The sequence below is a fragment of the Pelodiscus sinensis genome, chromosome 3 (assembly GCF_049634645.1).
Source record: "Pelodiscus sinensis isolate JC-2024 chromosome 3, ASM4963464v1, whole genome shotgun sequence".
NCBI classification, from domain to species: domain Eukaryota; kingdom Metazoa; phylum Chordata; order Testudines; family Trionychidae; genus Pelodiscus; species Pelodiscus sinensis.
In genome coordinates, this window is record NC_134713.1 from 130321483 (window position 1) to 130336925 (window position 15443).

The 15443-nt window shown below is 38.9% G+C and overlaps 1 protein-coding gene across 4 annotated transcripts in view; it reads right to left on the reverse strand.

Annotated features, from left to right (window-relative positions):
- Positions 1 to 15443, reverse strand: part of RGS7 (regulator of G protein signaling 7) — a 374326-nt gene that overhangs the window by 191205 nt on the left and 167678 nt on the right. For all 4 annotated transcript variants that reach the window (XM_075924826.1, XM_075924827.1, XM_075924832.1 and 1 more), the window contains one exon: positions 764 to 860. In XM_075924826.1, the coding sequence (XP_075780941.1) occupies positions 764 to 860 (97 nt within the window). The remainder of the gene's footprint in view (positions 1 to 763; positions 861 to 15443) is intronic.

Sequence of the window (15443 nt, forward strand, 5' to 3'; positions counted from 1 at the left end):
TGTACTTATGAAAGAGAGAAGCTAACCACATTCATTAGCACCAGCAATGAAGTGAGCACAATGCTGTGAAAACTTTCATGGTACAGCTCAGTTCTAGCATAAAGCATCTTTTTATTTTTCCAGAATTCATACTCGGCTCAGCAGAAATGGATACATGTGACTACATATATGAACAAATAAGACTGATACATTTGTATGTGTACTGTTAGACTGAAACAAGGGACAACAACCTTCATGCTTCTGATCATAAGTTGATTTTATGTGGGAGCCAGTAAATAGTTTTCTTTTGTGGCACTACAAAACACAAGGCATTGTGGAATGGAAGGTGAAGTTTCCTTTGATACTGCTCATACGGCAGCTCTTATGTTACGATATTGGATATATTAAGACAATCACACTCAGTGCACCTGTAGCCTAAAGACAGATTTGCAAAGGAGTTTGAAAAACAAATATGGTGCATTCAAAATATTACCACTTAGCTGTAATTGCCTTTCTGAAGTAAATATAGTGCAGTCATTGCCTTAATTTACTGGATTACTTGAAAAAGTCTTTAAGTAAATTCCTTGCACCACACACAGCAGAAACAACACCCTTTTCCCAAGAAATTCTGTTTTCAGAGGATTCACAACATAGCCAATCCATTTCCTGAGCAGATGACTGTGTGGGTTTTTTAGAACACTGATGATAAGTATGTGATTGGTATCCAAGAACCCCTTTACACCACTAGCATTTTGAATAGTATGAAAATCATTTTCACTCTTACCAGAAAAGACACTGGGAATCTTGGAAAGAAAACTTTTGACTGTACGAATAGGAATCCCATTTTTCTCATCCTGCATGCGTGCTATGACATCTTCCATCTGAATGTAAAGAAAAAAATTAACACAGCATTAGTTCCTAGCAAAAATCTATTATCTGAAAAACCTTAATTTAGCTGCTTAGGCCTGGGCTACACTAGACCAGGCAGATTGATTTAAGGTGTGCAACTCCAACTATGCATATTTTGTAGCTGGAATTGGCTTGCCTTAAACCGAGCCATGGTGGCATCCACACAGCAGGAGGCTGATGGGAGCACACACAGAACAAGGAGTACTGGATGCTGGTGGGGGTCTATGTTACATCCGCTAAAACAAACACTATAAGATTGACCTCTAGAGGGTCAGTCTTCTCCCTAGAGTAGATATGCCCTCAGAAATGAGGACCCACTACCTTTGACATTTTCCCCCCAATAATTTCAATTTTTTATTTGAAAAGAAAAAACACTGCAAGCTCTTTATTTAAGAGTAACATTAATACAAACAGAGTTTGTGCTCTGACAATATGTGACAGAAATGCTGAGGCAAAGCGGGGAGATTTCATTCAGAAGAGATTACAAATCATTATTAGCGAGAGTCTCACATTCTACATTATGCTATTGTACCCAACACAAAAGAAAACAGTGGCTTTTAGAGCATCTATCTAAACTCCCCCTCCCAGAAATGATTCTAAAATGGTGCCTGTGATTGTCTCACTCAGGTCGCTTAAAAGCTGTAAAAGCTTTTTTTCCTCCATTCAAAAGTGTAAATCCTCAACTTAAATGGAAGTTCTGGTGCTCACTCCCTTGCAGGAAAAGACCCATGCAGTCTTTTTTGGTAATTGAGGACTATATCAGAAAAGCTATTTGAAATATAAAATGAAGCTTTTAAGTCAATACTAGGCTATATTCCCACTTCTCTCTTGAGAAGAAGAGAAAGGACAAAAGTTCATGGTGAGATTTGCCTCCATCTGAGACAGTACAGCCAGAAATGCAAGTTGTTCTCCTGGTAGTGGCTGGCCAAGAAAAATCTTCAGCTTTTTTGTATTATTATTTTGGGTACTTTTATTGTATTAGCTAATTTATGCCTGACAAGGTTTTATAACCCTACTGGACCTGTACTTGTTTCAATTCAAGCCAGATCTAAACTTCTGTTGGCTACAAATGAAAGGATGAGCAAGCTCTTTTATGAGGGTATCATGCCAAAATTCTGACAGGCTGATCAGTGGATAACTTATACGTGGAATAAAATATCACAAACTTTATCCTGACAGATAGTAAATAAATAAAGAGATACAAGTTAGACTAATTTCATTTGCATATTCTTAAAAATACACAAATTAAACAATCTGTTAAAGAGTTTGCCCCTCTGCATTCCTTCATCTTCATTAGTACTGGAATTCAAGCTCTTTAGTTCTCTATGCTAAAGTACACTTTATATTCTTTTTATTACAGAGAACACTTGGAGACCTTTTTACTGACAACACACATGCATCATACATGGACAACTCAAGAGCACATAGGTCCAGCTCTATGAGCAAACATATGTCCACACACAAGATATGCGCTATAAGTCAAGTGCATAGCAAGACAGGAAAGACAAAGACTAACGGTTTCAGCTGCAGGTTATTCAAAATGTGACTCCAAAGAAAGGAGATGTTCATTTTATTTATGAACAGTAAATGAAGTCAAAACATGATCTCTGGATACACATTATTTAAAGAAAAATTGGATATTAAGAAGTGACAAAGTAAATAGAAATAGAGTAACAAATCACCTGAGAGTTGGGATCTGGTCCTACACTTCTATGCAAAAAATAAAGAATATCCTGTTCCTACTGAAGTCAAGGGGAAGGCTAATGTTAACCTCACCGGCAATCCAGAAGGAAAAAAGAAAAAGCCTGTCGGCTTTAGCATAAGAATTTCATTTCAGGTTACACGTCCATTTTCAACTATGGTTGCATAGGTCTCCCACTGAAGTAAGTAAAACAACCAGAAGAGAATCTGGCCCTACAATGGTTCTATTGCATGTGGCTCAGAGGACTCTGCAGTGTGTTATTACATTTCCAGCTCAGAAATGAACATACCATGTGCAAAACATTGCTGAAGCTCCAAATATCAGCATTGTGGACTGACTGGCTCTCTCAGTATGCATTGGTCATAGTCTTAGTGATCTTGGGTGTTCTGAAACTAGGTACAACAGAACACCTGCTTCCTAATTTGTTACAACAGAGCTGGGATTCCTTGCTTGTGCTGAGTTAGATTAGAAAGCCTAATTTGTCTCGTCTCACAAAAAAAGAAAAAAGCACGAACAATGGATTTTTTTTAGATAATCACTGTACAATATCATGTCTATCATCTCAAGAGAATCTAAAGCAGAAGACTCCAAAACATCTAATTCAATACATCTCCGAACATAGCTCAATTCCCAGTGTGTACAATCCCATTTTTCCCCTTGTTTTGCCTGTTTTAAATTCAGCAAATGTATAATCTTTTCCATTGCAAAACATTATGTCCTCGTTTAATTATATTTGGGAAACAGTCCTCACAACACTTCTCCTCAATTAGTCATCAACATTGACTAAAACAATACAAAGGACAGAATAGCTTAATTAGGGAGATAAAAGAAATCCTCTCCATATTTTGATCGAGAAGTCTAATCTGGGAACACAAGAGGCTGTTTGACATAACAGCTTTTCTTCTTGATGTGTCATAGTTTGCTATTCAGTACTCTGAAGAGAGTGGCAAAAGTGAAGAATAAGCTATTTTGCCTTGCTTCTGTAGTAGCTTCTTGCTGTTCCTTTATTATCTGTGTATTGGTTTAAACCAGACTAGCTTTGACAATGCATTATTAGTGTTAATCTTTATTTACAAAGCCAACAAAAATGGGGGTGATGGATTTTCAGGTTAATCCTCAATCCTTTCCAGATGCTGTGTTTAATACAGGAAATGGGAGACAAGGAAACACTGAACTCTCTAGTCACATTATATATATATATGAGAGAAAATATCCAGCCATTCAGAAAAGGGCAATTCACACTATGTATCTGTATGGATATTGTTGTCTGCATCCCCTTGCTTCCATCTCCTAATTTGGAAATTTGTATTTGAGGGCAACAGATCCAAAAGCTGCACTCCATCTTCAGGCAAAACATACAGAGGGCAGTCAAAGTTGTGTGTGCGCGCGCGTGTGTAGGATAGGGCTGGGGAACCTTTTTTTGGCTTGCTAGCCCACAGAAAAATCAAATAAAAGCAACTAAACATTCACTAAGATGGCCCTCAGGGGAGGGGGAAGCCTGAGCCACAAGGGCTTGATCCAGATAAGATGGAAGCCTTATCCAGCTCAAGCCATAGATCCCCCACCCCAGCGTTGGAGAGGCAAACTTGGTTTTCATATTTGGTGCAAACTCTATGCACACATTGATGGCGACACTCATTCTACTTAAGGCTTTTTAACTTCTAAAAGCATATTAAAATAAATTCTTGAATTACAACTATTACAAAATCAAACATGTATATAGTGTTTTGGTGTGGTTTTCAATAACATTAAATCTAAGTGAAGGTGTTACTACATATTATATTGTCTCCTTCCCATCTTCCTCTGGTCCTGCTCTTTCTGAATTATTATACAAGGATTGTGTGTGTGAGGGTTGAGATGAGCAAAAGTAACTACAGAAGATGAACAGACATGGACTTATGGGGCACAACTCTACTTATATTAAGGGATCAATAGCAACTTTTTTTTAATACTGCGCAGAACTAGACTGATGTGTCTATTAATTGGAAATCAGGAGTGCATGTGCACACAGAAACAGAGGCTCAACTTGAGTTGAAATTAGAACGTGTGAATTGGAAAAGTCAACAAAACTGATGTTTTGCATTGAACAGCAAATTTAGTCTGAATATTTTAAGCCCCTTTAACGAAAATAAAACAAGGAAAATAAAGGTCTGGGTTCAGAAAAACAGAGGATAAGATAGTTGTGGCACAGTTTCCCTTGCCTCCATTTATAAGTGATAGCCTAAATGTTAGGACACTTATCTGAGATAGGACAACCAAGTTTGGATCCTTGTTCTGGAACAGGGACTTGAACATAGACCTCTCTTCTCCTGGGTGAGTGCCCTAATCATAAGGCTAGAGTAAATTATAGGGTCTCAGTGGCATCTGACGAAGTGGGTCTTTGCCCATGAAAGCTTATGCTCCAACACTTCGGTTAGTCTATGAGGTGCGGCGAGGAGTCCTCGCCGCTTTTGCAGATTCAGACTAACACGGCTACCCCTCTGATATAGGGTCTCAAGCTCTCCTATTGAACACTTTCCACTTTAAATAAAATACTTGAATAATTATTAGGTCAATAAGAGAGCTTCTATTACCTAGTGGTTAGGGCCCCTCATTTATGATGTGGAAGATCAAGTTCAAGTCCCCACTCCAGAGCAAACTCTTAGGGTATGTCTACACTACCCTCCTAGTTCGAACTAGGAGGGTAATGTATGCATACCGCACTTGCTAATGAAGCCCGGGATTTGAATTTCCCGGGCTTCATTAGCATAAGCGGGGAGCCGCCATTTTTAAATCCCCGCTGCTTCGAACCCCGTGCAGCGCGGCTACACGGGGCTCGAACTAGGTAGTTCGGACTAGGGTGCCTATTCCGAACTACGATACACCTCGTTTCACGAGGAGTAACGGTAGTTCGGAATAGGAACCTAGTCCGAACTACCTAGTTCGAGCCCCGTGTAGCCGCGCTGCACGGGGTTCGAAGCAGCGGGGATTTAAAAATGGCGGCTCCCCGCTTATGCTAATGAAGCCCGGGAAATTCAAATCCCGGGCTTCATTAGCAAGTGCGGTATGCATACATTACCCCGCTAGTTCGAACTAGCGGGGTAGTGTAGACATACCCTTAGACTTCTCTCCCCATCCAATGTCTTGGGTGAATACCCTTACTATTAGCTGCAGAAGGGGCATGAGATGCTCCTATTACTTCTTCCTCAATCTGTTTACAGGGTCTGCATTACAAAAAGGGGGGCCCTTTCTTCACTACATGTACCCCTTCTGTCTTAGTAAGCAATAGAAATACTCAAGTCCCTGAGCCTCCCATGAAGAGACAATGCAGAATAGTCAAAATCAGCCAGGTTACTAATAGTTCAAATGTAGCATTAGCCACTGTACAGTATGAAGTGTCATTCATAATTTTACCAAAATTATGAAGTTCCCTGCGTAGAAGGTCTTCTGCACAATATGTACATTTTAAAGGTTAAAAAGGATTAAATTATTTGTCTTCTGTGATAGAATTTAACAGATGTCTTTTTCATACTCTCTGGGAGAAGGATGAGTTGAAAGCATACTCTTTGAACTGAACTCTCATGGAAGTGATTAACCTTGAAGTATTAATGTAGGAAGATAGAAAAAATGGGTACTTATAGTTCAATTTTAAACCACAAAATATTCTTAAAATAAGATTTCACCTTTATTCATACCAATGTGTGCATTGACCCCAACAGATCTGACAAAGAAGAGCTGAGGTGATGCAATATTTGAGTGAAAAAAAAATCTGTAAGGAACACATATTGCAGATGTTTTATAATGGGGTAAGAGTCATGCCATAACTTATTCTCTTCCATTCCTGTGATTACTGATGCTGACCCAATGTGTGCATCTGCATGGCATTGTGTTGCCTTTTGGATGAGATATAAAACCAGGCACTTATCAAAGTATCATAACTCTTTTCTAAGATAAAGGACATTGGACCTGGCATCCGAGAAAAATTTCAGAAACAGTTTTTTTCCCCAAACATCCTTTACAGTTTTCATGGAATACAGTGTAGTTCACTTTCTGCTCTTACCTACTGGGTTATGTTGTGCGCTGAAAAACAAAACCAGATGCATTCTAGCACCTAATTCAAAGAATCACTTTCAACTTTTGCTTGCATATTGCTTTGAAATCTTTGAATGAGAGTTTTATAGAAGTGCATTTCTACTGAAATCCTGCAGTTATTAATATTTTAGAGTACTCGTTATCTTGAGTGATTAGTGATTTCAGGATTTGGTTGACTATTAGGCTATGTATACACAGTAGCATTATTTCAAAATAAAAACTGAAGATTTAAATGCATATTCAGTTCATTGCAGGTGATATTAAAGTTGCTATAGCTAGAATTGAGAAAGCCATGGTTAAGTGGATATTGAAGAAAGTATCTCTCAGAATGTACAAGATGGTTGATTCAAGTTAAACTCTGAGATTAGTTGTTGCTATTGCTCTTACCAGAATTAGACCTGGAGAGAAAATTATGCCAACAATATGGTAAAATAAGTATCCTATGAGAATTATTGAGATTTTGGAAACTTTCCCCAGCCTGAATCAGGACACAAAATTAAATATATATATTTTTCATGAACTGATAAGCTGTAAAATAATCAGGTCTAGACAATATTGGATAATTTCTATCAATTTCTCTTTAAATGTTTAGCATACATTATTCAAAATTTCTAAATGAAAAGTTATTCCAAAACAAAACTTAATTTTTTCATTTCAAAAGTGTCAAAATGGGATGTTCCATCAATTGAATTTTTTTACATTTTTTTTTTCAAAAACAGGTTTGTTGTAACAGACCCTTTCCCTCAAACAGTTTGTTTTAAAAAAAAATGACATTTTCCAATAAAAACAGTTATTCAGAAATTTCCCAGACAGTCCTAATAATGAGGGATGAAAAGACTTTTATTCCAAGCCTAAAGACCATTCTGAAACATTTCTGTGGACAATGGATTCTCCTGCATTTCTCAGGTACATCTATGGGTGGAAATGATCTCTTCCGTTTAGTCTTCTGTAGAATTTCAATTGTTGGACAAGGTTACAAATTATCTTCCACTAGATATATAAAGAAAAGTGACCAGAGGAAGAAATCTCACAAACTCCTAATCTACAGCCTCCAAGAAAGATTTTCAAGTAGAAGGCTCAATGATTACAAGAAAAACAGGCAGCTATTTCATAAGTCTCATAGGTTTAAGGCCAGAAGGGATCACTGTGATCATATAATCTAACCTTTCTACGCTGCAGGCCACAGAGCCTCATACATTATAATAGACCCATAGCCTTTGTCTGAGTTACTGAAGTCCTCAAATCAAGATTTAAAAGACTTCTAGTTATGGCAAATCTATGATTTACCCTAGTGTTTAAGTCAATAAGTGCACCATGCTGCAGAGGAAAATGAAACCCCTCCAAAGTCTCTGCCAATCCAACTTGGGGGAAAATTCCTTCTTCTCTCTTAATATGGTGATCAGTTAGACCAACCAGCCAAGTATCTGGGAAAGTATTCTCCACAGCAACTCAGAGCACTGCCTATACACTGTCCCATCTGTGGCTATTGTAGATATTTCATACTAGCAGTTGCAGATGGGTTACATGCCACTGTAGTCAAGTTCATCATACCATCCCCTTCACAAACTTGTCTCACACAGTCTTGAAACTAGTATGGATTTTTGCCCCCAACCAAGGCTCCAGATAGAAGGCTGTTCCAGAACTTCACTCCTCTGATGATTAGAAGTCTTCATCTAACTTCAAGCCTAAAACTTGTTGATGGCCGGGTTACAGCCACGTGTTCTTGTGCCAACAGTGGTCCTTTATTTAAATAAGTCTTTTCCCACCCTCATGTTTATTTCACTGATGTATTTATAGAAAGCAATCATATCTGCCCTTAGCCATCATTTGATTAGGCTAAACAAGCCAAGCTCATTAAGTCTCTACTCATAAGGTAGGTTTTCCTTTGATCATCTCTTAAAAATAGGTACTTACATTAGCAATTCTCCAGTCACAGGATATGACCCCTGAGATTATGTATTCATTAAAAATCATTGAATTCGGGATTGCAATTTAATGTGCCAGGTCCTTTAATGTTATTGGATGGAGATTATCCAGGCCCTGTGACTTAGTCCCAAAAAGCTGTTTGAGTCATCCAGCTCAAAGTGTTTTTGTGGTCTTTACAATAACATGATCAACTCATCCACGAATTTAAGATAAAAATCTCTAAGTGCTTTCCTAGTTTAGTCCATTTATGAAATTTAGTCCATATAAAGAAAAATATATTTTGTTAAAAAATACCATTGTTTTATTCAGTTTTATTGTTCTCTTTCTTGCATGATGTAAATGGAATGTCATATGGCACCAATCCTATATCACCTCAAAATAGCAAATATTTAAAAATGGGATATGTTTAAGAAAAAGCTTTCCTACAACACAGGGCAAAACACAAAAAATGTCACATGCTATACAGTTTTCTCACACATCAATACTCTTTGAACTTTATATTCCAGAGAAATTCACAGTTGGCTGCATGCAAAACGGATACCATGAAGTGTTTGTGGAATTAAAGCAGGAAATCTGAAACAAGAGTTCTGTCGTCTGGGTAATCATCCTCCAATTGTTTGTTTTGTTTTTTACAGACAGATTTTAGCAGAAATGCTAGACTCCCATATATCAAGCAAAATTTACAGAACTCAATGCAACTTTTCTTTATTATCCCATGTTTTTTTAGCCAACACATTCAGTGCCTTCACATTTAAACAAGTAGTTTCAAATATGTACCAGATGTTATGAGGATGCAGCCACACAATGGCTACGTCTACACTGGCATGATTTTCCAGAAACACTTTTAATGGAAAAGTTTTCCGTTAAAAGCATTTCCGGAAAAGCGCGTCTAGATTGCCAGGACACTTTTCCGCAAAAGCACTTTTTGCGGAAAAGCTCCGTGGCCAGTCTAGACGCGCTTTTCCGCAAAAAAGCCCCAATCGCCATTTTCGCGATCGGGGCTTTTTTTGCGGAAAACAGTACTGTTTACACTGGCCCTCTTGCGCAAATGATTTGTGCAAGAGGGCTTTTGCCCGAACGGGAGCAGCACAGTATTTCCGCAAGAACACTGACGATCTTACATGAGATCGTCAGTGTTCTTGTGGAAATTCAAGCGGCCAGTGTAGACAGCTGGCAAGTTTTTCCGCAAAAGCAGGTGATTTTGCGGAAAAACTTGCCAGTCTAGACACAGCCAATAGGTATGTGACTTGCCCTTTTCTGTGACACAGTTCACAGATAAAGACACAGAAAATAATAAAATCACACATGGATCTTGCATTCATTCTGAGTCAAAAGATATCTGGATACCTGATGTGAGCTGCAGCGCACATGCACACAGGCAGAAACATAGGCGTCTAGAAAACTTTTATTGTACAATTTTTTTGACCCCTTTAGGGACTAGCAATAGCTATGGAGGTTGGGATTTGTAACGTCCATGGGACCCGATTTGGGGATTTAGGTGCCTAAATTCATTTTGTGAATCTTCTCCTAAGATTCTAAATAGCGTGAAAAAAATGTAACTAAATTTACTTATTTTAATAATATTAGTCTTCGTTGCTTCAAGTTTAAACACATTATTGATATGCAGCAAGAATGGAGAGATACACTATTTGTGTGTGGTAAAGATAAAGATTTACTTTTCATTCTGTGTTCATGAATATGCATCTTGAGGTTTTATCCTGGCACTGATCACCATAATAGCTATCTTCCAAGTAAAATCAACAGCAAAGCCCCCAGTGGATTTCCACACAATCTCTGTCATTTTTCCCTTTTCAGAAGCAAATCTTTGCTTGGGGTAGGGTTTTTGTTTTGATATTTAAGATTTTTTTTCTGTTGGATTGTAGAGAGTCTCAACATTGGGAGTCTTCCTTACGGTGCTAAAGATTTTTCAAAAAGGAAGGTTTGGCACATGTTTCCTAAAAGTGCTTGGCTTCTCGATTTACATCATCATATCTGAACACCTTTGATCAAGAGCCCAATTCCCTCTGGGCTTTCTAATCAGCATTGACCCAGAAATGAACATTTGTCTCAGGATGTGTCTACATAGCACCCTTACCTCAAAATAAGCTACGTAATTTGCGCTATGCAAATTGCGTAGCTTATTTTGAGGTAATTTTGAAATAAAGTGATATTCTAAAATGTCCCTTAATCCTCATGCAATGAGGCTTACAGGGATGTTGCAATAATAAGCCTGTTATATTTCCATATAACAGGCTTGCTCTTAACACAAAGAATAGCTATTTCGGGATGCTGGAGGTATCCCAAAATAGCTCCGCAGTGTAGACATAGCCTCAGGGTTTCATAGATTAAAATTTGATCTGAAAAGTAACTGAAGGAATCAAGCTTAGTTGAAACTGGCATTACAACCTGACTGGAGTGACTAGAAGGTCATGAGCATACCAGCTCGAATCTGTACATCATGTAATGGGTAGACTCACTTTCCGCACGGCTTCTTCCCTCAGGGTAGCTTTGGGGAAGTAACCGGCTTCTCTGATGCCAATGCACCCTCTTTGAGTGAGGTGTTCTCTTCCGGGCACTGCCAACTGGCAGTGACCACTCCGATGTTGGTCTGCGCCCCCTTCCAGCGGGGGGTGGGGGGAAGGGAAAGGGGTGGGAAGTCAATGTTCTTCCTCTGCTCCTCCTGCAGGGTCCTCCCTATGACCCCCAGTTCTTCTCCCACTCTGCCTGCCCAGTTGCCTCCTACAACCCTGCCTTGCAGACTTATGGCCTGGGGCTTGCCTGGGTCAAACTCCCCCAGCCTACCACAGCTGCCTCCTTGCAGAACCGCAGCTGCCTCCTTGTAGCCCGGCCTTTTAGGACTGCCTCCATGTGAGCCCCGCCCTCCATGACTGCCTCCTTGCAGCCCTGGGCCTCAGGCCAGGTAGCCTGGGTTTGCTAGGCTGAAGCCTCTCTCACTGCAGGCAGGTCTGGCTCCTCCTTCCAAGAGTTGCTTTATATGGCCTCTAGCTGGGCCCTCATTAGCTGCCTCAGCTGGGCTTCCCTCCAGCTCCCAGCCCCTTAAAGGGCCAGTGCAGGGCAACACCCTGCCACAATCATCTTAACATTCAGCTTCTGATCTAGTGAATCACAGCAATCCATCTTGAAGATGACAAATGCCAGGATTACTAAGTCCCAGTCTTCATCCAAGAAGGGATAAAGTTTTCTATTAAGTTGGAGGTATTTTGAAAGAAAATGCATTTTAAAATATTGATGCTATTTAGTCACCCAAACTTAGGAGACAAACAGGGTTCTGAGGTTACGCGCTAAGTGGATGGTGACTACAACATCACGACTGGTTCGTCAAAGCATTTTCCCTTTGAACCAAATCACTTCAGTGTTGCCTTGGTTTAGCTTGAGCCAGCTGCTTTTCATCCAAGAAGTTGATTCCTTGTAAGCATTCTAACATGTTAGTGATGACAACAGTTGCTTTAGTTGAAATTAGATATATACTTGAGTGTCTTCAGCATACAATTGCCAGTTATGCTCACTATCTCTTCTGGTCATTCTGTGTAGATACTGAAAGAAGCAGACATAGTATGGCTCCTTGCAGATGGGAACTTTCAGAAAGGAGGGGCAGTAACCTATCACTCTGTCTGGCTGGAAAACAAGAGTTCTGGTTTGAAAAAAATATTGAGGTTTTGAACTTTGTCTTATTCCACATCAGAAGGGTGAAACAGAGACCTTTCACAATTCTTTGTGAAAATAATGGAAGGAAGAAAGAAAGAAAAGGTCTACCATGAAACAGCCAACAGCCATTAGTTAGGGCACTCACCTGGAAAGTAGAATCACCAACTTCAAGTCCCTCCTCCAATTATTGTTTGTACAATGCAATTTTGAACCTGGGTCTTCCACTCAGGCTATATCTCATAAGGAGTGGTGAAGAAGGGTACCACCATCTTTTCCACACATTGTTTTGTCATGTCAGTGTGGGGTAGGTGCCTGATTCACTAAAGCACTTCTGAAAATCCCACTGGGTGCCTGTCTGCATTTTAGGCACCTAAGTACCTTTGCAAATCTGGTCTCACTAGTGATTTGTATATTAATATATTTCAAACACAGGAAAATACACTGCATGTGAAAAATATTTTTTTTCTACTAACAAATGTACAGTATTTATAGAGGTCTCTAGTTAATCATCTGTAACAACAATATATTTACTAAGCCATTCAAAGAAGATATATTTATACAGTTGGTAAGATATCATTAAGTGCATAAATAGTGCTAATTACAGCTGGTCAGAACATTTTTGACAACATGTTATTTGTCAAAATATGCTGTTCCATCAAAATATACAGATTTCAAAGAAGTTTGCAACAGGAAGTTTCTGAGTTCCAAGCTGGAGTCTCCAGTCACTTTCAGGCAGGTATAGCTGACACAGAGCCTTGATCACAGAAGTTGTGCTTAAAGGGATGTCTCAGGACTACATACAACACTTCCAGACAATGGAGTAGGGAGCAACTATTAGCTCATTTTGAGTATTATGTTGACTAGAACCACCTGCAAAACCACTAGCTGTAAGATGATACCTTGGACACAGGAAATATTCACTAGCTAAAAACAGTCACGTTCCTCATCAAAGTATTTGAATTGACTTTTAAAAGTGTATCATTCCACACCAAGACAAGAAAAACAGATGGCATCTCAGACTATGACAAAATGTTACCAGTCCATCCATACTGTGGTTTTAGATTTGTATTTGTAATATTGGAGTTAGTTGTGTCAATAACTCCAAACAAATTCAGCATATGACCTGGGCTCATATCTTCTCTGGTTGTTTATTTAGAAGTGACTGCTCCCAAGGAAAGAGAGGGACTTTAGTGTTTACAGTAACAGAAATTCTGAGGGGGGGACACAGAAACTTTGAATAGTTTGAGAGAAAACAACATTACAGGTGACATGTTATCAAAATGAAAACACTACTTTAAGATCCAAGGCTGAGACTTTTGTATATTCTGAAAATCTGTAATGCAGGGTTTGGTTAGTGAGGAATATTACATGTCATGCTAAATGTAATTGTCAAAGGAGGAATTCTCATTTGCAGAAAACAAAACCCGACTATCCCACAATTTGTTTGTTTCCATTAATGTTTTTTTTTCCTTAAGGAATCAGAAATAATAAGCAACCCAATTTCCACATATTTTCACCATCTATGATCAGAAATATCTCAAGACGGCCAGTTTTCATGTCATTACAGACCTTTACATTATTCGGAGTCTCTGAACTCCATCAGAAATACAAATACTAGAGCATGTGCACAGATTCTAATGGAAATATTTTAGCTTCTACTCTGGTACCTCATCTTTAAGAATTGCATCAGTGTGCATGGAGCTTTCTGTAACAAATAAGTAAAATGGACTCAACATATCCCTGATGTAACTTTACTGGAGGCAATGGAATTGCACTCAGAATGAATTGATTTCACATTCTCATTTTCACTATGTTCTCTCTCTGTTGTACAGTAGCTTAAATCCTGCCTGTTACTGTTTTTGGAATGTGTGCTGTTCAGCTGTCTTCAGTCTCAGAGCAAGGTAATAAGGAAGAAAGTAAATGAACCATCGGGTTACAGGCTGGAAAAAGCAGGGATAGTGGGTCAGAGAAGACCATACCCATAGAAATGGTCACCTTGGCACAATCTGGTAAATGTCTGTTGCCGGTGCCCATCTGCGCTAGTCCATAGAGGATAGATGTAGATCCAGCCACACTCAAGGTGGACTAAAAGAATAGGGCAGACAATCCCCCCAAACCAGTGGTTTATTCTATAATTAATTACAACAGGAGAGTTTCTGCAGTACCACACTGGTTAATCAAAAGACAATACAGTTTGTTAAGGCATTTCAGCCCCTTATTCCAATCCAGACAATCACGTCTAATATAGTGAGAGGGTATTGAAAACCATATGTGAGGTTTTACTTCTCCCAAAGGATCAGACACTTGCCACTACATCAATATGCATCTCAAATCTTGTCCAAATATTGTACTGTCAGCCAGTCTTTGATAACTAAATAAACACTTATTAATAGGAGTTATAAATGGTTAATAGATTATATACATACAAATGATCGCCAGATCCATATGTAAGATTTGTAGCAGAGATAGAATAGATGTTTGGCTTGCACAAATCTCTCTAGTAACTTCCAAAAGGCTGGAAGATCCTCAAACCAATGTTCAAAATACTTATTTTAGTTATAAATCCACAGTCCAGAGAATAGGAGTAGGAAAGAGACCAAACAGAGGTGTCTCAGGAGTATTTTATACCCTATGCTATGCACATGGAAATTTAGTATCCCAAACAAAACCCACAGTAAAGGCATATGAAAAATTACTGACCCAAGATGGATTCTGAGTTCTCTTGTTCTTAATACATGCTCCTACATGTTTTGCTGAATTACTGGATATGAACACTGTCTCCTCACTGTCTGAGGTATCCTCAGGAAGAGCTGTATAGGATGAGTTTCTTCAATGTCCCATTGTGAGAGTGGAGTGTCTTTTATGGGCCATCAACATTTGGCCCTAGTGTAAATTCTATCGAGGCACCGTCACCCAGAAATACAACTCATGTTTAAGATACAAGCACACCACCAATATTTATAACTTCTGATACCAAGATGACACACGCATATAAAAGAGATAATCATACTTAGCAAATCATGACTTTCCAAATGACACTTTCTATGCCATATTTGGTACAAGCCTGATTGCTACTATAGCACAGTGGTATCAGCTATGATAAAAATGGCCATCTTTCATATACATAGCATTGCACAGCCCAATCCACAGAGCCTGGACTCTTAAGTTCAAGCTTTTAGGTCCCATCTTC